Raw genomic sequence first — 26,940 nt, forward strand, 5'->3', positions numbered from 1 at the left:
ACATCCCTGATCAGTGTCAGCAAGAAACTACGATCCCTCATAAAATCATCCAAGGCGAGCTTTGAAAGAAAAATTGCCAAGGACTCCAAAGATAACCACAAGGCATTCTTTAGCTATGTCAAGAATCTAAGTGACAATGCTCAGATCTGCTCGGAGTTAGTGCAGAATGGCACAAAATACACTGAACCGACCGATATCGCCAACATGCTGGTAGACAGGTTCAGCGCAAACTTCACCCCCCCTCAAACCCCCAAAAGGACCCATAACGAGAAGAATGTAGAGTCCCTGAAATCACAGACACTCAGGTTAAAACAGCCCTCTCCAAAGCCAAAAACTCAGCATCAGTGGGACCGGACAGTGTCCCAGGCTGCATCCTACACAAGCTCAAAGACGAATTAACCCCTCACCTAAACACACTGTTCAAACTAAGCCTCTCCATAGGCAACATACCCATAGAGTGGCACACAGCAACGGTTATTCCGCTCCACAAAGGTGGAGCCACAACAGACCCCGGGAGCTATCGCCCTATAAGCCTGACTAGCTTGGTCTGCAAGGCTATGGAGCGCATCATCATGGAACTCATTAACAGAGACAGTGGGAACCTCCAAACACTGGACCCTACCCAGTTTGGCTTTGTTAAGGGCAGATCATGCCTCCTAAACCTGGTGGACTTCTTTGAGACAGTTACCAAGGCTATAGATGAGGGAAAGGTGGTACACACAGCCCACCTAGACCTTGCTAAGGCCTTTGACACCATTCCCCATTCTGGTATTATAGACAAGCTCACCAGCCTGAACATAAACCCTACGTCACAAGATAGGTTGCCAACTGGCTGACGGACAGAACCCACATGATGAGAGTTGCGGGAGCTAGGTCCGTCTCTAAACCGGTTACAAGTGGTGTTCCCCAGGGCTCAGTCCTAGGACCCCTCCTGTTTGGCATATACTTCTCAGAGGTACAGGCAAGCACAGGAGGACTATGGCTGACCAAGTTCGCAGACGACTGCAAACTAGGGGCTGTAATTGACTCTCCGGCTGACACAGACATCCTCCAAAAGGGTCTCCCTGAGACAGATACCTGGTTTCAAAATCATGGCCTCAAGCTAAATGCCAAAAGTGCATAGTCATCCCCTTTGGATAAAACAAAGTACCCACAAACTACCACATAGGTGGTAGTCCCCTAAATATGGAAGACGTAATAATGGATCTGGGGACCAAAGTAGATAGCAATCTCACCTTTGATAACCACATTGCCAAAGTGGTTAGAAAATCCTTCTACGTGGCCCACCTAATCACAAAAGGTTTCGCATCTAGATCAAAAGAGGTCATTGTGCCCCTCTGCTCATCACTCATCAGACCCATCTTAGAGTACAACGCCCCATTTGGGATGTACCTTACAAGACACCTACAACAGCTGGAAAGACCACAGAAGTACCGTACCAAGAGGATCAATGGCCTCAAACAGATGCCCTATGCAGCTCGACTGAAGAAACTCCAGTTGTACTCTGTTGCATACCGCCTACTCAGAGGTGATCTCTGCCTGACGTACAAGGCCATGTCCAACCCAGAATTGATGGACATGCTCCACCTAAAGAAAACCTTATCCCCTCGAGCCACACGCTCTAGGGATCTAAACCTCACCAGAACAATAAATAGGACATGCTGGAGGGATAGATTCCTGTCCCAGAGACTTCCCATGCTTTGGAACAAGATCCCAATCTACATTAGGCAGAGCTCCTCGCTAACACTCTTCAAAAGAAACCTTGACGAGTGGATGGGAAACAGAAAGTTTACCTCGGGGATCACTTCAGTAGCTCTGCTAGACAGGGGCACAGGGAACTAATCAAAGGGGAAGGCGAAAGCCAACACATTCTGGCTAGGCTTATAAATGCCTTCGGGCAGATAGCCTAGTACCCACCAACAACCTATGAAACTATAAGCACCACAAGAGTCTGCTCAGTTATATTAAAGGTTAAAAAAAATACAGGATTTAAGCAATGCCAACAGGATGTAAGGATATAAACCATACACATCATTAAAATATCAGTCAAAAAACAGTACCTGAGATATTTTTTTAAAAGCAATTTATCGAATTTCATAGTAAGATTCTGCTTTGCTTTCACCTTGGCTTTTTCAGATATGTCTCAAGTACATCTGATATCCTCCTGATGAATAATTGTTGGAGCTTATGTGTAGGAAATCGGTTATAATTTGCTTAAGATGATAACCATCTTTGTTACCTCTGAGTGGGTTTTGTGCCAGATTAAAACCATAAAATAATCAAAATCAAATAGGTTGGTGTTACTTCATGGACCTTGGGTTAACTGTAAGTCTTAGTCTTACTTGGGTACCTGTTTGGAGGTAGCCAGCCACATGATGGCATTGTCCATGGGCCTGGTTTTGTGTGTCTGAGATCAGCTTTAATTTCCCATACCCATTGTTAGAAAAACATTATTATTCCTGTGGGAAGGGCCAGGCCAGTACCAGGAAAAAAAATTCCAATGAAATTAAAGCTTGAATCGCTGTGTGACACATAGTGTTTTAACTGACCAGTGCTGTCAAAGGACTGGCGCTATTCCTGCCGGTATGGTTAGGAGTTTTGGGCGTTGATGAGTCTGAAGTTTCAGTTTACCATATTTTCCAATTTTAGACATATTAAGACTGAAAGGTAAAAATTATGGTTCCAAACCTCTATGGTTTGGACTACAGATGGACGAACGCCAACTGCTGTTTACCTTAAGGTTTGGGTAGTAACTATTTTTTATGTTAGGACATTAATACAGCCATAAGCGTTTTGAATAAGACTGCAAGATGATGTCGTTGGTTAGAGTACATGCCCTCGTAAGGTCTAAGAAGACTGCTGCATTTTGACAGGTTGTGATAGGACATCATTGGAAATGCCAGTAGGTAAGTTAGTTTGCTCTGTTCTGTCTTTTACTCATACTGCTGGAGTACCCATATCATGGATGTGTTTACGGGACTGTATGAGAACCAGTTTCTCCAGGATATTTCTTAGTAATGGAGTAAATCAGAGCCTTGAATGGGCTTGGAGTGAGTAAAATGTTCAGACAGAATTGTGAAGGCTACCTAGACTATAGTAAAAATGGTGATATTTGTAATAGTTTCCCCTTGCACTGGATGAAACATATTGTAAAACATACATTGAGATATACTGTCTGATTATAAGACTACCCATTTTTCTTAAATTGGCACGTTATGTTAGGCAGTGTAATTCCCCGTAGATTCTTCTTTAAATGTTTGTTGTTTGAACATGTGACTCAGCAGCATTTTGCTGTGTTAACATGCCCTGGTTACAGCTGCTTCTTTGCTGTATTTGCATATATTTCCACGTCTCCTAGATGAAAACTGAATTTTGTATCTTATGGTTGTAATGGGGAAGCTGTAGTCTGTTCCTGTGCCTGTCCTGTTATTTGATATTGATGCTTACCTGTAGCATTGATAGGTAAAAAATGGAACTGGGTGGAATTCTTATATTCTTGTGTATGGGTGACTTGTCATGTCTGCATTTAAAATGAAACACTCTACCTGCATATGTATAATAGGTTTTCTGCTGGCAGTGAGAAACTGTAGAGTTTAGTTCAAAGCACATTGACAGTGCAGAATTCTTTATGATGTGTTATGGTTAACATTTTTTGTTTCATCAACATATTGAGAGGAGAAAAGTGATAGTTTTTAGATTTTCAGGTATTGTCTATCCAATTGTTTCGCTTTATGTTTTTAGTATCTGTTCATTTGATTGACAGGTGTGTCATTTACATAGTTTGTCTCTCTCTCTTGTTCTTTATCGTTACATGCAGTTTGAAAAAAATCAGAAGGTCATCATCTTCTTCTCTAGCTGTGACTCTGTCGAGTTCCACCACACCATCTTTCAGAAGGTTTTGTGCGAGAATCTAGAGGGAGAAGAACTTCAACCACAACCCACATTTGTCTCCCAGCTGACATTCCTTCGGCTGCATGGGAATATGGAACAGGAGGTAAGAACTTGGCTTTTAAAACGCAGTCTTTCACATTTTCGCAGTGTTTTTCATGAAGAAAGCATTGCATTGGAAGACACATTCCAGTGAAGAAAGTTTTGTAGTCATTATAAACTGAAAAGTAGAATTGGGAAAGAAGGTAAAAACTGACTTCTCTTCTAGAAAGTCGTTTTTCGTGCTAGTTTGTCTAAGTGCTGTAATGTCTTAGTGCTGTGTTACGTGTTTGTAGAAGTATATATAAGTAATAGCACATTCCTTTCGTTCGTTCTTGTAGTGCCCTCTGATGCTTGAGAACAGTGTGTTTACATCTGTCTCATAGATTTATTAATCCTTGTACAAGTGGGCAGTTATTGATTTCTTGTCACCAGCACATCATTTCCACTTTTCTGGCTTTTAGAAAAACACATCGGCCTTCTTCATATCATGGCCTCATCTGAACAGAAATGATACAGAGGCAACAGGATTTGTGTTACAAAAATAATGGCACTGCTTTTTAGGAAGAACACGTGCCGCCATGTCTGCCACAGGGTCTTGCAGCACTGCAGTTTAAAGCTGTCATAAGTTTCCCAGTTTAATACACAGCAGAGCATAATGGCACTTATCTCAGACTGTTTCATTTTCACAGGTGGTCTGTACTTTGTGGGCTAGTGATGGACAGCAGCATTATTCATCTCTGCATTACTTTGCTGGCAATACAGCGACTGTAGCAAGTATATTGTAATTTAGTGCCTAGTAAGTGGTCCAAATTCAGTAGCTAGTAGGTCTATATGCATCAGGTACCTAAAACTTTTTCAGGCTGCTTAACTCCCCCTTGACTGATCTTACATTTCTTCAACTTGTTGTTCAAATTTTCCTTGCTGCATGAATAATTGAGTGTATGACAGACTTCTCAGGCTGAAAAGAAAGTTTAAAAACTGTTTTTTTGCTTATCTCCAGCTGCTGGTTTGCAACTCCCATGTCTTCAGTCGAGCGTTTGAATCTTTTTTGCTTCAAATTAAACTTTTTCTTACTCTTCATGTCTCCATTTGCCATCCACTGTCTTTCACACTTCCTTCTTCAGTCTTTTTGACATCAGGCCTCTGGAGCTTCCATCAGCCTTGACGACACCTGTGTTTATCCTGTGTGCCTGCATTAGGGTGATAGTGTCCAGGAATGGTCACAGAAGCTGCCCTTACTGTCTCATAAGACCAGCTAGCATGTGGTTTGCCAGGAATTCATCTGTGGTATATCTTAAAATCAGGCTGTTCCACAAAGAGCAAACTTCCACCCCCAAGGAATCCAGCACTCTGATTCAGTCCAGACTTCTGGATTGAATCAAAAACAAATTAAAATCCATATTACAGACTGAAAATATATACGTCTGGTTTAGAGGGGAAGGCTAACCTACTAACACACTTCAATTGCTCATCTGTTTCTTCTGTGATGTGTTTACTACTATTAGCAAAACATTTTTTCTTCTCTTCTGTCATTAATTACTCCTACCTGTAGGCATCTAAGCATGTTAAGCACAATCATTTTTTTACATAGATTTGTACATATTTGCTTCACATTGATTGTAGTAAATTATCCGTATTACTGTTTGAAAATGTAGAGTGGTTGTTTTGCATTCATTAGTGATCGTGCTATTATACGTATGATTTCAAAACTTTAGATAATGTTTCATTATTAGCATGTTCCTTTGACTGCTGTTTGTATATAGCCCATATATTATATGTGATGCAGTATATTTATCTTTAATGTTTTATTTATTGTTTGTTTGTACATTGCAGTGTATACTGTGTCTTCATATGTATAGATTACACTACATAGTCCGACTTTGCCTATGTAACATGGGTTGTGGCTGTTCGCCACCTCGGCTATCAAAGCAAGGAAGTAAATAAATAAGTAAACTAGTAAAAGGAGACATTGGAGCATTTTGTCAAGACACAACCAGACCTCTTCAGATTTTGATGCCAGACGCTAGATGTCAGTTGGGTGAAGAATTTAAAATCCATTGTCTGGTAACAAGGTTCTCCCAATGGAAACACAAGCCAAGCTCACATGCAAGTGCAGTAGGACAGGTGTGCTGGATTTGTATTGGCTGAATCTTCTGAAGACCTTTGGATCAGACTGCAGCAAGTCACCACAAGTCTACCTCAATCTGTACACCTGTCCCGCACATCTGACTATGGAAAGTTAATAAAAGAAAGATGTTAACAGCCAGTTGTTGCTTCACTGTGGTGAAGGAATGTTAGGGTAGTTTGTGAGAGTTGCGGGCTTTGAGCTTTTCTCCATTTTCTCATTCTGCAGTGTTCTTCCTAATGCACCGTCCTTGGACCCCCATCGTTGAATCTCCTTACAGTACTTTCAGTTTCCATGGCCCCACTAGTGGTGCCATAAACAACGTACTCTGTATCCACCTTTTCAACACCTTTAACTGCCTGTGATACATTACCTGATGCCGTGTTAAACAAGAAACACCTTTATTATATTATCACGTATGACAGAGGCAATCATACATTTATATGCATGAAAACAAACCGTACAGTCATAATTGTAGTTGCAAACATTATACATTACTTATAATCTACCAGCCATTGTCAGACATCACACAGCTCATTCACGTCCTGCCTTCTTTTAAACCTTATTCCTCCTCTGCATGCATTGTTCCCACAATTCCCATTTTTTTCTATGTAATTTGCTTCTACCCTTTTCTAAAGATTCCAATTTCAGCTTTATCTGTGTTACTATATTCACTACTTATAGTAAATTTGGTTTAGACTTTAATTTCCATTTTTTAGTAATTGCTTTTTTTGGCAGCCAGCATAATTAGACTCTGCAAGGCCTTAATATATCTAAGCAGTTGTTATTTTGTATCATAGCTCAAAAAAATAATTTTCTTAGTTACACCAATTTGCTTATCCATTCTCTCTAACAGAGCAGTGTGTAGGGAATCTTTAAAGTCTGTCAACTCATTATACTCTCCCAGTTACCTCTTTTTCCCCATCACACCATCAACATTTGCTGTCTACCTGAGGAAAAATTCTTTGGAATCTACTTGGGCTATAAATATACCTATGTAAACACTTCCAAGGAAAGATCCTAAATCTTGTAGACTTGGTTTCATATTAGGAGACATGCATGTATCACCCATTGTTTCTTTGTGAATTGCTTATCCAGTCTCTCTTCCCAATCCTTCCTAACCTCCTCTAATTGATTCTTAGTTATCATGCAATATTTTATATGTGCTACTAATTATTCCTTTCTTAACAGCAACTTATTTTCTAGATTCTACTAAAAATCTACCAGTGCTGGTCTTTCATTAGGACCTCCCTAATTATTTCTCTTTGCCTATAATCTAATATCAGTCCTTGATAGGGAAGGCAATCTCTAACCTGCAGTCCAAGTAAATACTTGGCGTCTTTCCATTCTGTTACCTTTCCCTCTGTAGTTCTTTGCTCCCAATACCTTGGTTGCTTTGCCAGTTTTCTCCAATAAATTCCAGCCCCCTCTTGCCTATTGTCTGTATCCCTAATTGTAGTCAACTCCATTGGCAAACTCTCCTTTCTCCATTCCCGTGTTGACTTATTTCTTAGCATATTTTCTGCTACTATGTGACTATAATATTCTGTATGATTTTTTTTTTCTTCTCCTTAAAGGACTACATCCAAAATCCCAGTCTCCCCTTGTTTGTTGAGCTTCCCACATTTCTTTATCTTCCATTTCCACTTTGAATTATAGTTTTCTGCTTGTGCTATGTATAGGAGCCTTAACTGTGTTGCTCTGAAATACTGAAGTTAGCAAATAGGACCAATGCCAAGATTAACCATTGTGGAATATATAAAAATGTCAATATTACGGTAGCAGAGTGGGAAAATGATTTTGTTTATAATTGTCCAGAAGTGTTTTGAGACAAAATACTTTTTGCAAATGTTTTGTTGATGACATTTTTTTGCTGTGGGATGGATTTGAATACTTTTATTGATTATTTAAGTCAGACAGCTAGTTTTTTAAACTTTATGACAAAGCACTCTCCGACAACTAGTTTATTAAAGTTTACGGGAGAACACTCTAGGGATAGTATAACATATTTGCACATTAAATTAGAAAAAAAAAAACGGAATAATATTACAACTACAATCTATATAGAAAGGATGTAAAAGCGAATAGGTGCATGTGTAAAGACGGCATGCATGCATGCATCTCACATAAAGACATAGTATTCACGAAACAGCAACAAAAGTAGAGGCCACCACGATGAAAAACAGGATAAAATCTGGATTTATTTCGACAAAAACAAGCGCTTTCACGTACATCCAAGTACGCTTCCTTAGGTTTATAAAATCACTTCACTCTAGCAGTTATTTATATTCAGTCAAGTTAATTGGTACATCAATCAATCAATTAATCTGATTATTTAATCAATCAATTAACTGGTCAGCTAGGTAAGTCATTTTAAAGTGAAGCAAATTTTGCAGATTCAAAAACATAAAATTAAATTAAGTCACAATCACAACTTTAAAACATATAATAAAATAAAATAAAATAAAAAAAACTATTAAAATTAAATACTCAACAAACTCCTATAAGACAATAACATCCCTGCTAAATATAAATACAGAAACATAAGCATGTAAAATCATATAAAGCTGAGGCTAAAAAAGGCTAAAAGACTAAAATTGTGTCCATATCTATAGATTATAAATGATAATATATAACATAGGTCCAAAGCCTACTTGTTACATATATAGAATATCAAATATATAATATTTAATATTTAATATTTACCTACGTCTGGTCAACACAGGTTTTATGCTAACAGACTGATTGAGCCCTGGTTCAATATGGGCTCTCAGTCTTAAAATCCAGTTCAATTCTAGCATTTCTAGATAACTCAAATCATTGCCCCCTCATTTATTATGGTTTGCTATCTGCAAAACCCTAAATTTAAAAGCATGATCTGGGTACATAGTTTTATGCTTGGCTAAAGCATTTGTTAGATTCATTTTCCTTATGTCATAACTATGATTATATATACAATCTTTCAGTCTTCTAGATGTTAAACCTACATAATATGCCCTACATGCAACACAGGTAGCCAAATATACTAGATTCATAGTTTCACATGTAGCATAAAAGTTGGGTGTAAACACATAATCTGAGTAGGGAGCAACAAACTGTTTATCACTGGTTATAAATTTACACATGTTGCACCTGTTACACGGAAACGTGCCATACCTTAACATTTTTCTGTTACCAGTAATATCTGTATTCATCTTTTCAGAGCATAATAGTCTCTTCAAACTTTTACTGTTTCTATATCTAAAACTAGACGTTTTGCCCACTACTTCAGCAATCTGTGGGTCCAGAAGTAATAAATTCCAGTTATTCCTAATGATATTAGTAATATATCTAATATCATTAGTATATCTGGTTATAAACACCACCTTAGTATCATTAGAATGAACTTTAAATGTAAACTTAGCTCTTTCATGTTCCATTGTTACAATCCGAAAATCATTTAGATGATTTAAGTTAGAAATTTTCGGATTCAATAAGGAATATTTCACTTCATCTATCAGTGGTGTAGGGTAACCCCTGTCACCAAATAACTTGTCCATTACATTTAATTGTATATTTCTATCTGTAACATTGCTACACAAATTTGAAATTCTTGAGAACTGGCTCTTAACAATGTTTGGAAATATATGACGTGGATGCATACTATTGAAGTGTAGTATTGCATTTCTCCAGCAGGGTTTTCTGTATAAGGTAGTGGAAATCAAACCATCTTTATCCTTGAAGATGGTAATGTCCAAAAAATCTGTCTTATATGGGGATGTCTCAATAGTAAATCTCAAAAAATTAGTTGTAGATACTAAATATGGGATCAGTTGTCCTAACAAAAAAAGACAATAAAGACATAGTCAGAAGTTAATTATTAAGAGCAAGTTGCATCGGTACAGATACGATGCTTGAGTCAGATGGAGGAAATTGTGGAAGAATTTAAAGAATGAGTTTATGACAACAAACTACTACAACAAGTAGAGAGAGAGGGTGTGAGCACTAGACAAGATAAAGCTAAACCATATTATTACAAATAATAGAAGGTTAGATGGGATTAAAGGTATTCTAGAAAAAAATTGGGATATTTTAAGGACTATGCCTGAAATTAGAAAGGTCATAGGAGATAAACCATATTTTGCAAATTGGATTCGCCTTAACCTGAAAAACATTGCTTATGCTATAAAGATATGAAATATCATTTAGTAGAACAAAGGAGCAATAAAAAAGATACATTTCCCTGTTTTAACTGTACATGTTGCAAAAACATCTAGAAAGATGATAATTTATACATCCTATGACTGGAAGTTATACATCCTATGACTGGAAAGAAATTTACATTTAACTGGTATGCCACATGTAGCACTTCCAATATTGTGTATTTAGCAATTTGTGTATTTAGCAATTTGTGTAACATGTCCCACCTTCTATATAGGCAAATGTAATAGAAGACTTATGGACAGAATCATCGAACATAAATCAGAGATAAGAAGAAAAGTAAATACTATAGCAATAACCCACGCCTAGGTGTGGGTAATGCTGGATTTACCCATGGTTGGTGTGGTTTGGTCATAAGGGCGAAGCCCGAGTGGCCAAACAAAGACAACCGTGGGTAAATCCAGCATTACCCACACCCAGAAGTGGGTTATTGCTGTTATACAATGACATTATTTAAGAAAAAATTAATTACTTTTCTTAAATAATGGCATTGTATAATGCCTCCTTGCTGTCCTTCTGCAGCTGTCTGGTATTCTGCGGCAGTTCTGATGTTCTGCGCATGCGTATGCCTACACAGTACATCAGAGCTGTGGGCAAAAGCAACAGAGAAAGCAAGATCTCCGTTGCTTTTTACAAACTGTTTTGCTATGTTAAATGGGTTTAACATAGCGAGACAGCTTTAAAAAAAGCAACGGAGAATCTCCGTTGCTTTTTTTAAAGCTGTCTCGTTATGTTAAACCCATTTAACATAGCGAGACAGTTTTGAAAAAAACAACGGAGAAAACAAGATCTCTGTTGCTTTTTACAAACTGTCTTGCTATGTTAAAGGAGTTTAACATAGCGAGACAGCTTTAAAAAAAGCAACGGAGAATCTCCGGTCCTTTTTTTAAAGCTGTCTCGCTATGTTAAACTCGTTTAACATAGCGAGACAGTGAAAGTCCACACAATAATGATACACCAAGAATCTGTCCACTGTGCTGGGTGCCAAAATCCACTAAGGCAACAAGGTTTGCAATAGAACGCTCATTTATTAATAAACGACACTTTAAAAAAAAAAAAAAAAACATAAATCACGTTAAGCGCTTTCATCTACTCAAATAGACTTCATCAGAACACCTTCATAAAAAACAAGCTGGGTTTTAAATACACTTCCAACCAATAATATAATTTGATTAATCTTTCAATTAATTATACTCCAATATTTAAAGTGCACAGTGCTTAATACTTTCTCTTACATGTATATAATTACAAAACATTCATAAACTTGTTTAAAATATAAGCATACAATAAAATCCCTTTCTATTTATATTTTAAACAAGTTTTTAAATAAGTTTATGAATGTTTCCATTACTATAACTCTGATTTACAATGTGCACGCTGACCAATCAGCGTGCACGTTTTTGAATATTAATTGGGGGTCGTTGTATAATAATGCTTTTGCTAAACATGCAAGGGAAGAACATGACAAACATAGCTTTTGTTTCAGAGTAGTAGATATCAAATTTAGGAATAAAAGAGGTGGTGATATAAATAATGCCGTAGAAATTTATGAATATGAATGAATTACATGGTTGAGAGTGAAATGTAAACCTGGCTTGATTGCAGATGTTAGTATTAAACCTGTATTGAAAGAAGCAAATGGTTTTAAAATGATTATATAATATATGTTTTTTATGTCTTCATGTAGATTGTATCCATTTAATACTGTTTTTAGTGCTAATTTTTGATAGTAGTTAATTGGTTAATTGAATGTGTTTTTTGATTGGGTTGTGTCGTATGCTTGAATTATTTAAATGAAGTTTTGTCTTTTAGTTTGATAATCTACAAACTGAAGAAGGGCATCACCTGAAAGCTTTGTGGTGTTTGGAATAAATAGTTTGTTGTTGAATAACTCAACATGTCTGACATTTAGAAATGTTTTACTTGTTGCTCTGAAATACCCCTTCAGATTGGGTAATCCCAATCCGTCTTGATCTATTGGAAGAATCAGCTTATCTCACTTGACTCTTGCTGTCCTCTCCTACCAGATACATTCTTCAGCTCTTTATTAATTGCTATCCACAACTTCTCTTCTGGTTGATAAAAATATGCCTGACCAGTGTTATAAGACTAAAGGGACTAAAACATTTTAACTGCTTGCATCTTACTATTGATTTCCATATAACAGACCTTCTGTTTTCTCAGTTTTTTATTATCTTTTGTTTAGTCTCTATCCTTAGCTGCCACACTGGAATCATTTTTAATCCGTACTCCTAAATACTTCATTTTATCATGTCCCCGTAAATATGGATATTGCTGACCCAATTCATGGATGGGTACATAATTTACTGCTATTGCCTTTGGTTTAGCTTCATTCATTCTGTATCCCAGAAAGATTTGAAACTGTCTCAAAATGTTCCACAATACTGTAATGTCACTTTCTGGTTTTGTGATGTATAAAGTAATATCATCTGCAACTAGAGACAACTTTTCTTGACTATCATACCAGTTATATCCTTGAATTTCAGAGTCCCTTATTTTCTTTGCCACCCATTCAAAATATAATGCAAATAACAAAGGGGAGAGAGGGCACCCCTACCAGGTTCCTCTGCTCAACCAGAAATTATGAGAGAGGACCCCACCCACTTTAATTTTCACCTCCCATCCCTCATATATCCTTCTAATCAACCTTATAATTGTATCAGGGAATGCAGATACTTCCATTCCCCTGCTCATCAAGTCCCAGCTTACTCTGTCAAATGCTTTCTCTGCATCAAGACCCACCAACAGACCTGAGGTAATTTGAAAACTCTCATGTGTCATCTGCTTTCAAAAAATATAGATAAAGATTCTAGTAGTTAGTACTACTACAAATGGTTTTTGCTGGAGGTGTGAGAAGTCAAATAAAGCAGACCGGATTCATATTTTTATGAATGTAATAAAGTTAAATCATATTGGAATGGAATCAATCATTTTTTTACAAGCTTTATTTAATGACTCCTTTACCTTAACTAAAGTATTGATTTTACTAAATGTAAATGAAGGTCCCTACCTGAATAAGACAAATATGTATTTGTTATGGACAATACTTGCTATATCTAGGAAATGCATAACCAGAAGGTGGAATTCAAATACACCCCCGACCTTGGAAGACTTCTACACTTTACTGAAGACAACTGCATCGATGGAAATAAAAATCAAAGAACTACAAATCTATCCCTGGTAAATAATCCTTGGAAGAAAGTTATATCCTTGTTGGACACACTGCAATAATCAATATTGTATCTATGATAAATGATCTGTTAATTCTATATTTAATAACATACAGTGTATATAATTGAAAGTCAGGCTATTGCAAATATCGTATATAGTTGTTAAAAATATTATGTAAATGTTATTTTAATTGAAAATAAAAAAATATGTGAGGGAAAAAAAAGACCCACCAACAGCAGTGATATTTTCTTACATTCTGCTTCCCTCTGGATTGTTGATGTTCTGTTAGTCTAAAATATTTGCCTCCCTTCCACAGAAGCACATTGATTTGTATCTATCAATTTTGGCATTTCTTTCATAGGTTCATAGGTTCATACTAGGCTATCTGCCCAAGGGCATTTATAAGCCTAGCCCATAGTTATTTGGCTTTCGCCACCCCTTTAGTTTGAATAAAACTATGCCTATTATTTTGCTGTGCCTCTGTCAAGCAGTGACACTGAAGTAATCCCTGGGGTATATCTGCGATCCCCCATCCATTGGTCAAGATTCCTCTTTAACAAGGCCAGCGAGGTGCTCTGCCTCACATGTACCGGGATTTTGTTCAACAGCATAGGGAGTCTCTGGGTGATGAATCTGTCCCTCCAGCATGTTCTATTAATAACCGTGTCAAGGTTAAGTCTCCCGCCCTTGTGGTTCTGAGGGATCTAGATTTTTTGAGGTGAAGCATATTCATCAAATCAGGGTTTGACATGGCCTTATATGTCAGGCACAGGTCACCTCTGAGCAAGCGGTATGAGACTGAATAGAGCTGGAGTTCTTTCAGTCGGGCAGCATAAGACATATTTTTGAGACCCTTTATCCTTTTGGTGAGGAACTTTTGGGGCCTTTCCAGCTGCTGCAGGTGTCGGGTCAGATACATTCCGAATGGGGCATTGTACTCAATCATAGGTCTAATGAGTGATGAGTACAGGGGGACGATGACCTCCCTTGATCTAGATGTGAATCCCTTCATGATCAGGTGGGCAATGTAGAAGGTTTTCCTAACTACTTTAGCAACATGAGTGTCAAGCGAAAGGCTACTGTCAACCTGGGTCCCCAGATCCCTGATGACTTCTTCTGTGCTCAGTGGATTGCCACCTATATGGTAGCTAGGGGTAACCTTGTTTTTCCCGAAGGGTATGACTATGCATTTCTTGGCATTTAACTTTAGGCCATGGCTCTGGCACCAGTTATCCGTTTCTGTGAGGCCCTTCTGAAGGATATCTGTGTCAGATGTGTTTTCGACTATGGCGCCCAGTTTGTAGTCATCTGCAAACTTTGTCAGCCATAGCCCTCCTGTGTTTGCTTGTACTTCAGAAAAGTAGATGCCGAACAAGAGTGGACCCAGGACTGAGCCCTGTGGGACACCACTTGTGACAGGCTTTGAGTCTGACATGGCTCCAGCAACTCTGACCCTGTGGGTTCTGTCACTTAGCCAGCTTGCAACCCATCTTGTGATGTATGGGTTTACATTCAAGCTGATGAGTTTTTCGATGATACCTGAGTGGGGTATTGTGTCGAAGGCCTTTGCCAGGTCAAGGTAGGCTGTATGGACTGCCTTTCCCTCATCAATGGCCTTGGTGACTGTCTCGAAAAAGTCAACCAAGTTTAAAAGGCATGATCTGCCTTTGACAAAGCCAAACTGGGTTGGATCCAAAGTCTGCAAGTTCCCTATGTCTTTATTTATGAGTTCCATTATGATCCTCTCCATGGCTTTGCAGATAAGGCTTGTCAAGCTAATGGGACGGTAATTTCCAGGGTCGGTGGAGGCACCGCCCTTGTGAAGTGGGACCACAGTCGCCGTGCGCCACTCCTTGGGTGCGTATCCTGAGGTGAGGCTAAGATTAAACAGCTGTCCTAACTGCGGGTTTAATTCCTCATTGAGTTCATGGAGCACACAGCCGGGGACACCATCCGGTCCCATGGATGCTGTGTTTTTTGCTTTGGAGAGAGCAGTTCTCACCTGGGCGTTGGAGATGTTTGGGGGGCTACAATCCTCTGGTATAGATATCTCTCCCCTTGGGGGAAGGGGAGAAGTTTGCACTGAACCTGTCAGCCAGTATGTTGGCAATGTGTGTAGGTTCAGTAATCTTCACATCATTTTGAACTAATTCTGAGCATATCTGGGAGTTTCCTCCTAGGTTTCTAACATAGCTAAAGAAGGCCTTATGATTGTCTTTTGAGTCCTTGGTGATTTTTCTCTCAAAATTTGCCTTGGATGATTTTATGAGAGCTCTTAGTTTTTTACTTATAATGATCAAAGGTGTCTTACCTTTCAGGGATTTTGCTCTATCTTGTAGTAGCTTCCTCCTTTTGTTGTAGAGCTTGTTTATGGCTGGGGTCCACCAGACTGGACGCTTGCCTTTGGTACAAAGAGTCTTAGTTTTGTTTGGGATTGCCTGATCCATGCAGTCCTGTAGGTGCTGGTAGAAGGCATTTGTAAGTGATTCAGCGGTTTGAGTAATGTTTACCACTGGCTCAGGGGCCTTAAAGGAGACCACACTAGTTTTTAGAAGTGTGAAGTCGGCTTTTGAGAAGGTTTCACTGTGGTCTTTTTTATTTCAGGTGGGGGCGGGATGAGGACCTCCAGCGAGATTAGTTTATGATCTGATCTCACCAGTGAGGGGTATACTTCGGGTGTTGAACATTGTGATCCCATGTTCGTGATGATGAGATCAAGTATGTTTTCTCCTCTTGTGGGGATGGTGACTAGTTGTTCCATGGCATTTGAGTTTATGAACTCCAGGAACCTTTGGGCTAGAGTGTTTGGGCTTGAGTAGTGTTCCCAGTCTATATTAGGGTAGTTGAAGTCACCTAGTATGATGGTGTTTGGAGATGCATTTATCCCCTCCATTGTTTTCAGGAAGGCCATGTGAGGTTCCTGAGTTTGAGAGGGTGGCCTGTAACATGCTACAAATTGCAGAGCAGTCTTGCCTATGGTTAATTGCACCTGGATGGTCTCCGATGCATCGTGCGTTGCCACCAACCTTGAGGTGTGGGTGTCCTTTATGAATATGGACACCCCCCCCTTTCTTTTGTCATTCTTTTAGCCATTATAGACATAAACACTTTATAATTATGTTTTAGTATTGAAATGGGCCTTTATGGAGGTGGATCTGATGGATGTTTACCCTCTTTAGAGCTACCACTGCTTTCTTCCAAGATGTTGGTACGTCTCCTCCTCTTAAAATGCTGTTAAACAAAACCTTCCTTATCTTTAACAGTTTTTTTAATCCTAGCTTCCAAACTTCCACAGGAATATCATCTGTCTTAGGGACGTTCCTGTAGATTGGTTATACATCACCATTTTTTTCTATTAGTAATTGAGCCTCATCTACGTCTAACCTCAGAGTATTTAATTGTTCCACAAGCATTTTCATTTGTACCTTTTCTTGATTTCCATATTTCTCTGCTTTTTACAGGCTTTTATAGAATTTCTGAAATAATTCTAATACTTCTACAGGATCCCTTGTTATCTTCCTTGTTGTAGGCTCCGTAAGCTTGGCGATAACCCTTTCTACTTTGTTTTGTCTGAGTCGTTGTGCTAAAGTTTTTGTATTCTAGAATTATAAAAAAAAAAAAAAAAAATTGCTTAACAGCAGTGTTTCTAAGCTCATGCATATTATCGAGTTAATCCTTATTTTCTGTTTAGCATTCTGCAGTTGCTCCTCTTTTTGTTCTTTGTGATTCCCCCTATTTTGCAATACTGTAACATTTGTCAGTCCCTCTAAATAATTCTTGCTACTTCTTAAACACATCTCCCTTTCTTTTATTTCCACCGTAGTTTTAAACCCCACGTTAATTTTATCCCTCCCCAGTTATATTTTGAGAAGAATTTTCTGTCATCTCTAATAGCTCCTGAATAATTTCCGCTACCCGTTCCTTAAATCCCTGTCTTTTCAACAGATAGGTGGGAAAGCACTATTGTCTCATTTTTGTTTCATTACCCTGTGTTTTTATTTTGCTGTGAATAACTCACGAACGAACCACCATGGACATCCAAAAGCTCTTGAAATCCTTTATTAAAATGAACCCTCGATAAAAATCCTTTTCCTTGTAGAAAAATATATAAAAACACAAAAAGGTGCACCATTCAGCATGGATAAGCGCTTTCGGGATTTCCCATCCTCAGATATCTTGTTGCAACTGAAAAAAAAAAAAAGTTCCATTTAAAGAAGCCTTAACCAATCAAGAAGTTCACACAAACTGACACCTCCAGTGTAAGCCAGAGGTAAAACATCCTATCAGGACAGGATGGTAAAGTTACACCCTCCCTAGAATCCAGTCAGTGGAAAAACTTCAAGTGTAAGTTAAAACATCACTCCATTAGGTGTGCATTTGCTTTCAAATTAAACACTGTTCTGCTAGACCAGATACCAGTCCTGTTTCTTCAGATGGATTAAAAAAATAATAATAAAACGTGATGTGGTGAATTGACACTCTTTCATTGAGATGAATCTTGTCACATAAAGGGCTGTTATTCACAGTGCAGAAACCATAATGGAACAACCTAAAGCAATAACAGTGCATATATGAGCCAATCCCTCCAGTTGATGTTTCAGGAGGTGCCAGTTTGTGTGAACTTCCTGACTGGTAAGGCTTCCTTAAATGGAACATTTTTTTCAGTTGCAACAGGATCTGAGGATGGGAAATCCCGAAAGCGCTTATCCATCCTGAATGGTGCACCTTTTTGTGTTTTTATATATTTTTCTACAAGGAAAAGGATTTTTATCGAGGGTTCATTTTAATAAAGGATTTCAAGAGTTTTTGGATGTCCATGGTGGTTCGTTCGTGATTTATTCACAGCATTGCCTTTTCTTTCACTGAATACCTTTAGCTACTAACAGGTTTGTTTTGGACTGTTGTGTTTTTATTTGTTATTATTGTCACATCTTCACTGTTGCAAATCAAATTACAGTCCCCACCTACAAGTAATATTCTTTGCTGAAAGCTGATTATTTCTCCTTGAATTTTCTTAAGCTCCAGTACAGCGGTGGAATATAATGCCAGTGTAAGCCTCCTCCCTATCCAGTAGCCCCTTAGTACTGCAAATCTACCATTATTATCTGTTTTATCCTCTTCTGTCACTGTTGGAGCTCCTCTTCCAATTAATATAAGTACTCCTCTCTTCCTTTGCCCCAGGTATTCTGCTGAATAACCATCCTGAACACCTTTCTTTATCAGTTCAGTGTTTTCCAAGTGCATGTCCTGTAGCATAGCTATTTGCAATGTACATTTTTAATATAGCTCACTACTCTTTCTTTTTTATATTTATCCGTGAGACCATTGATGTATAAAGACATTACAGAAAGCATAATTTTCTTGAAAAGTTATTATTCTTACCTTTTATGTATAACAGCTTTTTGTTACATGTATATACTGTTTGGCCAGTTAATCTTTTATTCAGTTGTTTCTTGTCATCTCCATTTAAGCCTAGGTCATGTCTTAGAAAATTGTTGTTTTATTGAAAGCCCTCATACAAAAATACACACACACCCACAATACCCCCTAAAACCTATTAACTTAATAATAACACACAAAACTATATACATTTTCAAATATTGAAGTTTTACCCTCCTAATGGAAACAAATGTTCCAAACTGACAACCACACATATAGACTTGAGATAACCTAAAAGATTGGTTATCCATGCTAAGATGCATGGTACAGCCTGTGGTTCTACTATGTGCCATCTGTCTGTCTTATCTTTATAGTTGTCTCAGCTGGGAAAAGACATGAATGCTTTCAGAAAATATTTTCTCCAAACTATTTCTCTTTATCAGATTGTCTCCTAGAGACATGAAAACCAGACTCAAAACTGCCAAGCATACATTTGTTTACTATTAAAAAAAAAGCATTATAATGTTTAATATTATGTTTTATTTACTTGCTTTCTCTTAAAACTTGTTACTAGATTAAACTAATGGCCTGAACTTAGCCATTCTCCTCTGCAAAGAATGAGAAAAAGTGTATTCAGTTTTTATTTGTTTCGCCTTTTAACCAGATTGTTTTACACTGCAGTGCCTACATTTATTAAAACCGAACAAGGAGAAAGAGAAGGGAGAAAGAAAAAAAACACTCACATATGTATATTAGTATCTCCATTATACTTAAATTTAACTGAGAAAACGTTACTTTATAGCATGCAAAGAAAGTCGTGCACTTTTAAAATAGTACCATTAAGAAAAAAAATTGTTTTACTTAGCTTTCTTCCTCCTCTCCCCCTGTCCTGAATATTTTCCAAAGAATAATGATATGAATTAGGGCATATACTTTAGACTCCACTACAAGTTTAACAAAGTCCTAAAAAAGTCCAATATTTCCAGATTATCTTGTTTTGTCATGTTTCACATATATAATTATTGCTTTGTAATCCCAGATTTGTCATTTTTGAAGTTACTAATTTTATTCTCCAAACATTAATGACATGAAGTAGGGATATGCTTTAGTGTCTCCTAAAGTTTAACAAAGTCTAAGAAAGTCCAATATTTCTAAATTTTATTGTTCTATTCCTGTTCATCTCTATCTCCCAAATCCTGTTTCTTCTTCATTTCAAATGTACTCTCGATTCTTCTAGTTGACTGATGTTTTATTCTTCTCTCAAACATTTTCCGTTGAAACATTGGAAAAGGTTCCACTGGCACAGTCTCTCTACAGTCTGTATTACCAGAAGAACAAGAAGCAGAATCTCCTGTTTCACAGCTCACTTTTTGTTTGACAAACTTTTGTATTTCTTCCTTTCCATGCACTTCATCAAAAAAATGATTTTGTCCATCCAGGGAAAAATATTCTGACGATAGTTGGATACAGCAGCTTGAATCTCAAACCTGCTTCTTGATATTCCCCGATTGCTGGAATAAATTTGCTCCTCCTGCCTAGTGTACAATGAGTAGTCATTCACAACAATCACTCTGGTGTCTCCCACTTTTAGTATTTTATCCTTCTGCCAGTTTTGTCAGAATCAACTCCTTTTGCTGATAAGATTGCATCTTTATTATTAAAGGTCTAGGTTGCCTTCATAGCCAGGATTGGAACATACACCTGATGTGCCCTTTCAGTTAACAATTCCTGTTGTGGAATACCAGTTCAGTTGCTTGTTTGTGCTTTCATAAAATTAATATAATCTGTTCCTTCCAGCTTCTCTAGTACAGCATAAAATCTCAGGTTTCCCTATGTGCTCTGTCCTCTAAATCTTTTATTTCTGAAACATCTCTTCTTGAGCAATCTCCTATTCAGATAACCTTTTCTTCATTTTGACCTCCGATTTTTGCAATTTTATCAGCTCACCTGAATATCTGTTCAAAGCTTCATTCATTTTCCAGCCTTTTGTTATTTGAGTTGATATACTCCTTCGGTGTTTCATTTATTTGAATCAGCTCTGAGCACATTTGACTTTTTCCTCTAGATTACTGGAAGTCCTGTCTTGCACCAAAGCTGGAGCTTGAACTGCTTTTGGCTGAAGAGATGCAGGATTCTTCCCAGCCAGCGTTTTCGCCTCACCTTTTGTGATTGATTTCTTTCAGGTTTTCTGAATTTCTTTTTTGTTGGCATCCAAGCAATACCCTTAATGCCCAGTAACTGATATTTACCCAAAAGCAAATGAATTTGCTCTTTTCTCTGAGTTTCTGTTTTTACACTGGGAGAGTTGAACTTAAGCTGTTACTCAGTCTGCAGCCGTCTTGGAAGTCCCAGAAAGTCTTTCTTCATAATAAAATGGCTTTAAAACAAATGCTTTCTGTATTGCATAGCCCCAAGGCATATGTTTTACATTTCCTTCACCTTCACTAACTTAGAAAGTGGTGCTGAAATCCTGATCTAACAGAGCAGGAGTCTTGTAACATTTAGTTAACCTAGGGAGTTATGTTTCACCTTACGTCTTCATTTATCCTGCCTAACGTTTGGCAGATTATCACTACATAAGTTGTTACTCCCATAATAATGGGGTCATTGATAAATCCTTGCCTGAAGCATTTTGACCTTTTTGGGATGATCTCATTCTCATTCTGTGAAGACAGGCCCTTTGTGATCAGATGTATCAGTCATTTCAAAGGAAGTTACCAGAAGTTCTTACTGCAAAATTGGATATATTTTTATTTTATGCCAAAATGTAGTACGTAGAACATCTGTCTTGTCCAGATGTTTATATAGATCATTATTGCATTAGTATTCATGACATGTGAATTAACCATAGATCAACATCTACCTGACTCACCAAGTGCCTGTAGTTTTGTGGGCATCTTGGTGTAGCCTGAGCTCTTTCCGGCACAAGGAATTAAAGTTGTATCCAAGGTTTGGGGTTAGTGCAGTGATCAAAGGTTTTACCTCACAAACACAAGCTACAGTGTTTGATTGTCACCTTTGAAAAGGAAATTGGCAAGCCTTAAAATGGCCCACAAGGGAAGTTGGCCTCAAACTAACCTATGAGTTATGACAAGCTTCGTACTTTCTTAAGATAAGGTCTGTTTCAATTTAAATCAAGTTATCAAGTCACAGTGGGGAGAAAGTCCCTTATATTTTCACAGAATGCCAGTCTGAAGCAACTCGCACATAACTCTTCTTGGGTTTATAAATGAAATGCTGTTTGCAGTAAAGGAAGCAGTCTGGAGGCTATTATATTTTTATTATATGAACTTTTTTTACTGTCATTTCTCTACACATGCCTCGTGCAAGCCAGAATTCTTGGGTTAAACATTAAACAATAATAAGCAAAGGTTTATGATGCAAAAAATCCACGAAAATCTCTTGTTTGATTTAATTAGCAAGTGTTAACTGTGAGAGTTTGAAAAGCTGTACATTGTTTCAACACACCTGATGATTCTCATTAAACATACATATAGTGCCCTTCTCTTATTCCTTTTTAACTTCTTCCTGTTTATTTTTATCGTCGCATAGTCTCTGCAGTCTTTCTTTGTCTTACTTCCATTCTTTCCTCTTTCTGTTGTTAATAAAATGCTATTAGTTGTATATGGCATCACTTCCTTAGATTGTACCTCACTAATTGTCAGTTGTGTTTCGTTATGTAATAAACGTTACAAAGTATGTACTTGTTATTTTTATACTCATGCTACTTTGTAACAGAACTTTTGTCCAGTTTGAATTTCTAATGTAAAACTCTGGAGGTTTTCTCTCTAGCAGCCTCTGAAAAATGGACTTTTGCTTAGTTGGACTACCCCAGTCAACAAATGGAAATAAACAGTCAATAAATAAATCGCATATCAAATTTACCGCAAACAGTGAAAATCATGAAGTTACAAACTCTTTCATGAAAGCATTCCGTGAGTACACACTCCTTTTGCTATGAACCACTGCGGTAGAATTTTACATAAGAATGGTGTTATTTTTCAGTTAAACTATTTTCCTACATCTCTAGCATGATGTTAACTGGGTTGAAGTCTTTTTCTTCTCTCTTTCTGCTGTTCCCGTTAGGGGTCGCCACAGCGGATCATCTGTTTCCATTTCTTCCTAACTGGGTTGACGTACTGTTATACTGTAGGTATTTATTTAATTGGTTTTCTTTGCAACAGACAAGATTCCAAAGAGGCCAGGGCCTTTTGAGACCTCATTGCAGTGGTCAGGTAGTTTAAATCTTTTCTACCTGCAACAGCAGACAGATCCAGAACTATATTTTTTCTGAAGTGTCACAAACAGATTTTCATATCTTGGAAACTATGCAAACTAGGCATGTAGTGCCAAAGCTCTTTCATTCATCCAGACGTCAGCTTTCCCATGGCAACAAGAAATTTCTTTATGACTGCTTGTTTATTGAGATATTTACAAAACTATGAAAAAAGAATGCTTATTTATATAATTAACTATTTAAATAATATGGAATATCTCTCAAATTACAGCTTGTATTACAGCTATTGACAGTTTTCTTCATCATTGTCTATGCTTCACTTTATGTCATGCAATGCTTTGCAAGTCGTTTGGTTTTGGAAATATTAATGGACATATGAAACTGTTGCATATCTTCATAATTACTAGCAGACAATCAATATTATCTCTGCTGTAGTATACATTAACAGAGATAATGTAAGTACTTTAAACCGTGCCTTTCAATAACAAGTAGCTCTCTCCGTTATGAAAATGTGAAAGTATAACAAACGAGTGACAAACAATGGTTGTAACAGGGCTGGCCTTTGGTCAACTAGTGCCCTAGGCAAAAGGGCTCCACAGCACCCCCACCAACACCAACTGCACCCGGTGCACCCATCCCAATCTACCTACACCATACAGATTACTTGTTTCTTCCTTTTTCTCACAGTTTGCCTTACTTTTCAGTTTTTTCCTATATTCATTCAACATATTTAAAGAAACTATTTCTTTACTACAAAAAATAAAATAAATACTGGAGATGTGTCCCAGCTAGAGTGTTGCCTTAGGCTGCTGCCTAGTTGGCCTGTGCCTTAGGTCGGCTGTTATTATACCTAGTGCAGAACACTCCAGATTAACAGTCTAGAGTGTCATTTTGTTTCTTACATCTTGTCATTTCATATGGTTATTTATTTTATTTATCTTTGTTTACTGGAAGGTCTGACTGGAATAGTTGCAAGAAAATCAAACCCCACAAATGTCAGGATGTTGTAAAGATCTTTGAGTACTAAATGGAAGTATGCAAAAAAGTGCTGTAGGAGCGATTTAATTACTACACCCTCAGATAGACATCTTCTACACGCAAAATATTTGTTCAAAAACTTAGAGGAGAATGTAAAGATAATAGATACCTTAGCAGCTGTTCCATCTCTTCCATTTCCAAATACAGCAACAATTCCAAACAATGGCAGTTGTACCTCCATCAAACAAGGCTCCAGCCAAACAGGAAGAAGAGAACCTTCAAGAAACAAGACAGGAAAGGAAAATGGGTAATTAGGGAGGACTGCTGACAATAAGTGCATAGGGTCTTTCAATCATTTATGACTGCAGTGATAACCTTTCCTCTTCTGCAGGTGGTCCCTTTCTTCCATATCCTAAGAGGTTGGCTAGTCCTTTACAGAGTTCTTAGGGTGAAAAGTTGTCTCAGACAAATGGTTTTTAGATGCCCCTTCAGGATGTAAAATAGAATTGAGAACCTTCCCTTCTTTCGTGTAGATGCTGCCAGTTCCAGAGGTTCAGATGGAGTTGGTCTTGTATGTTCTGGACATCCTGCTGATCCAAGGAGCAGTAGAAGGCATCCATCTTGAAGAGTAGGAGAAAGGTTTATATGCCAGATTGTTGCTAGTCTCTAAGAATGAAGGGCCATGTAAGCATATTTTTGGTGCATTCAAAATTAAAATTCTGTCTATGGTCCTGGAATTCAGGATGCTTACCTTGCTGTCTGTCCTTCCCTTTTTAATGCACAGAACATTCATGTTTCCTGCAGACATTGCTGTGTGAGTTTAAATTTTGTATGTGTGAAAACTTTAAGTTTGGCTTTAATTGAACATAACAGGTGAGTGCTGTTTTATAAGTGGATGTTTTGTCATTTAATTTATGAAGTGTGTGGTGTATGCATTTAATTGTCCCTTATTTCAGAGCCAGGAAGATGTTATAAGATCTCAAAATATGTGATTTTTGTATGTAATATAATAAAAATGTTCAATCCTGATGGCTGTTTGATGTTTCTTCTTACTGCATTTTGTGGCGCAATCCTTGTTTTAGCTGATACTTTATTTTTTATGTTACTGTGTACCAAAAAGTGCCATGGAAAGGTGTACAGAGTATAAGGTTAAGGAGTGTAAATATCCTTCACACTGACAACAGCAAGCACTAGAAAACCAGAAACAGACAAAGTGATGGCTAATGTAATTTCAGTCCAGGATTTTTTTTTTTAGTTGGCGGGATCATGCAATGACTTCTTTTCCTGCACCCAGTTGACTCATTTGCTGTTCGTCATTCTCACTGTTGCATTAACCTTTGGCTGTATGGGTTGTATTCTGCCCAGGGTATAACTGGCCAGCTTCACAAAGCTGTAGCTCCCTCCCTCACCTACACTGTGACTGGTGATTGACTAGCCCCTTGGAAAGAAATCAGCAGTCAGAGTGTAAACAATTTCAGTAATTTCTTGTCACCTCGAGAGAAAGCAGCTCTGATGCTTCACAGGAGCAGCAATTGGCTTTATGTTTCATTTCTTGCAGATAAGTCCCATAGGGGGAACCCTTCCACATAGAAATGATTGCCCTTTTAAATGTTTACATATTTTATTTGCTGACTGAAATAGTATTTATCCTTTAAGAAAATGTTTTTTATGCTGTACTGGAAGTTTTCTGTTGGGGAGATTTAATTTTAGAACAGGGCTTATTTTTTAAGTGTTGGTGACTAATATTGTGATGAAATTGTTCTGTTATTGAGAACTTTTCTTTATGAGTGTAAGTTTTAACAACTGGGAAGTGTTTTACAGGACAAGAAATATATTGTAACTTGAATGCCCTTGTACAACTTACCTTCAGTTCTGCCAAAGCACTTCATAAAAGGGGCTTTGTGTTCTGACAGGGTTTTTTGTGTATTGCTTATGGTTTACTTTTGAAAAGGGTCTGTGTGTGGAAGTTGAAGTATATGTGCTGCTTGTGAACACTTGCCTAACAGCTTACCTTCAGACTGACTTATTTTAGCAGTGCTTACTGGCAGTTGAGCTCCTTCCTTGGCAACGTCATGGACACTTAGACTGGTCTCGCTAGCTCTTTTCCCATCGTATCAGTAAAAAGAAAAAATAACAACACATTAAGGAACCTTTGCCATCACTGTGGGCTCAGCCTTTAGTCAGTGACTCTGTAGTAGCCTATTATTTTTCCTCAGACCACTCATTTATTACTCCAGGTTCCTTTGGTCTTGCCCCTTCAGCCACCATGGACTGGGGGTCAGCCATTTCCTATTCAGCTGTTCTAGTGTTGTGCATGAGAGAACCATTTTCTTTGGATCTGGGATATACTCAGGGTGGTTCCTTTCAGTGTGACTGAGGAAAGAGACTTCTTGCGAGGGGTGATGTGCTACCACCTTGTCAGTCTTCTTCTAGGGATGTCCCTACAAAAAAAAAAAAAAAGGTAGACACTGATCATCTGAAGACATGTGTATTCAAGTCTGTGTACTTAATAAAGGATTTTCGACTGGAAACAGACCGCCTGCCTTGCTTGGATTACTTTCGAATACTTAGTAATACTGTAGAATTATATATTTTCTATTATTACTTTTTGACTTGACGAGTTTACGTTCGCTACTTCTACTACTATCGTCTGATCTGATTAATATACAGTGATTAACTAGAAATATATGGACTGAAAATCTTCCACACAGAGAAGTTTCTTACACTGTTTTCATAAAGATGATTTCCTTACCTTAGCCAGCAGTTATTACAGGCTGTTTATCCTGAAACTCAGAAATCCTTGCCAGAGTGGAATATCAGTAAAGAAATTCCTGAGAAAACTTTGCCGGAGGATTCTGACATTGACAGAGATAGGGCTTCTTCTGCAGATTCTAAGGCC

General features: G+C 37.8%; 1 protein-coding gene across 1 annotated transcript in view; it reads left to right on the top strand.

The window, feature by feature from the left end:
• DDX31 (DEAD-box helicase 31) overlaps window positions 1–26,940 on the top strand; it is a 2,738,529-nt gene that overhangs the window by 1,186,624 nt on the left and 1,524,965 nt on the right. Inside the window, exon 13 of the mRNA XM_044057921.1 lies at window positions 3,818–3,994. Coding sequence (XP_043913856.1) covers window positions 3,818–3,994 — 177 coding nt within the window. The remainder of the gene's footprint in view (window positions 1–3,817; window positions 3,995–26,940) is intronic.

This window comes from Protopterus annectens, chromosome 16.part0 (assembly GCF_019279795.1).
Source record: "Protopterus annectens isolate FY-2018-M chromosome 16.part0, PAN1.0, whole genome shotgun sequence".
NCBI classification, from domain to species: domain Eukaryota; kingdom Metazoa; phylum Chordata; order Ceratodontiformes; family Protopteridae; genus Protopterus; species Protopterus annectens.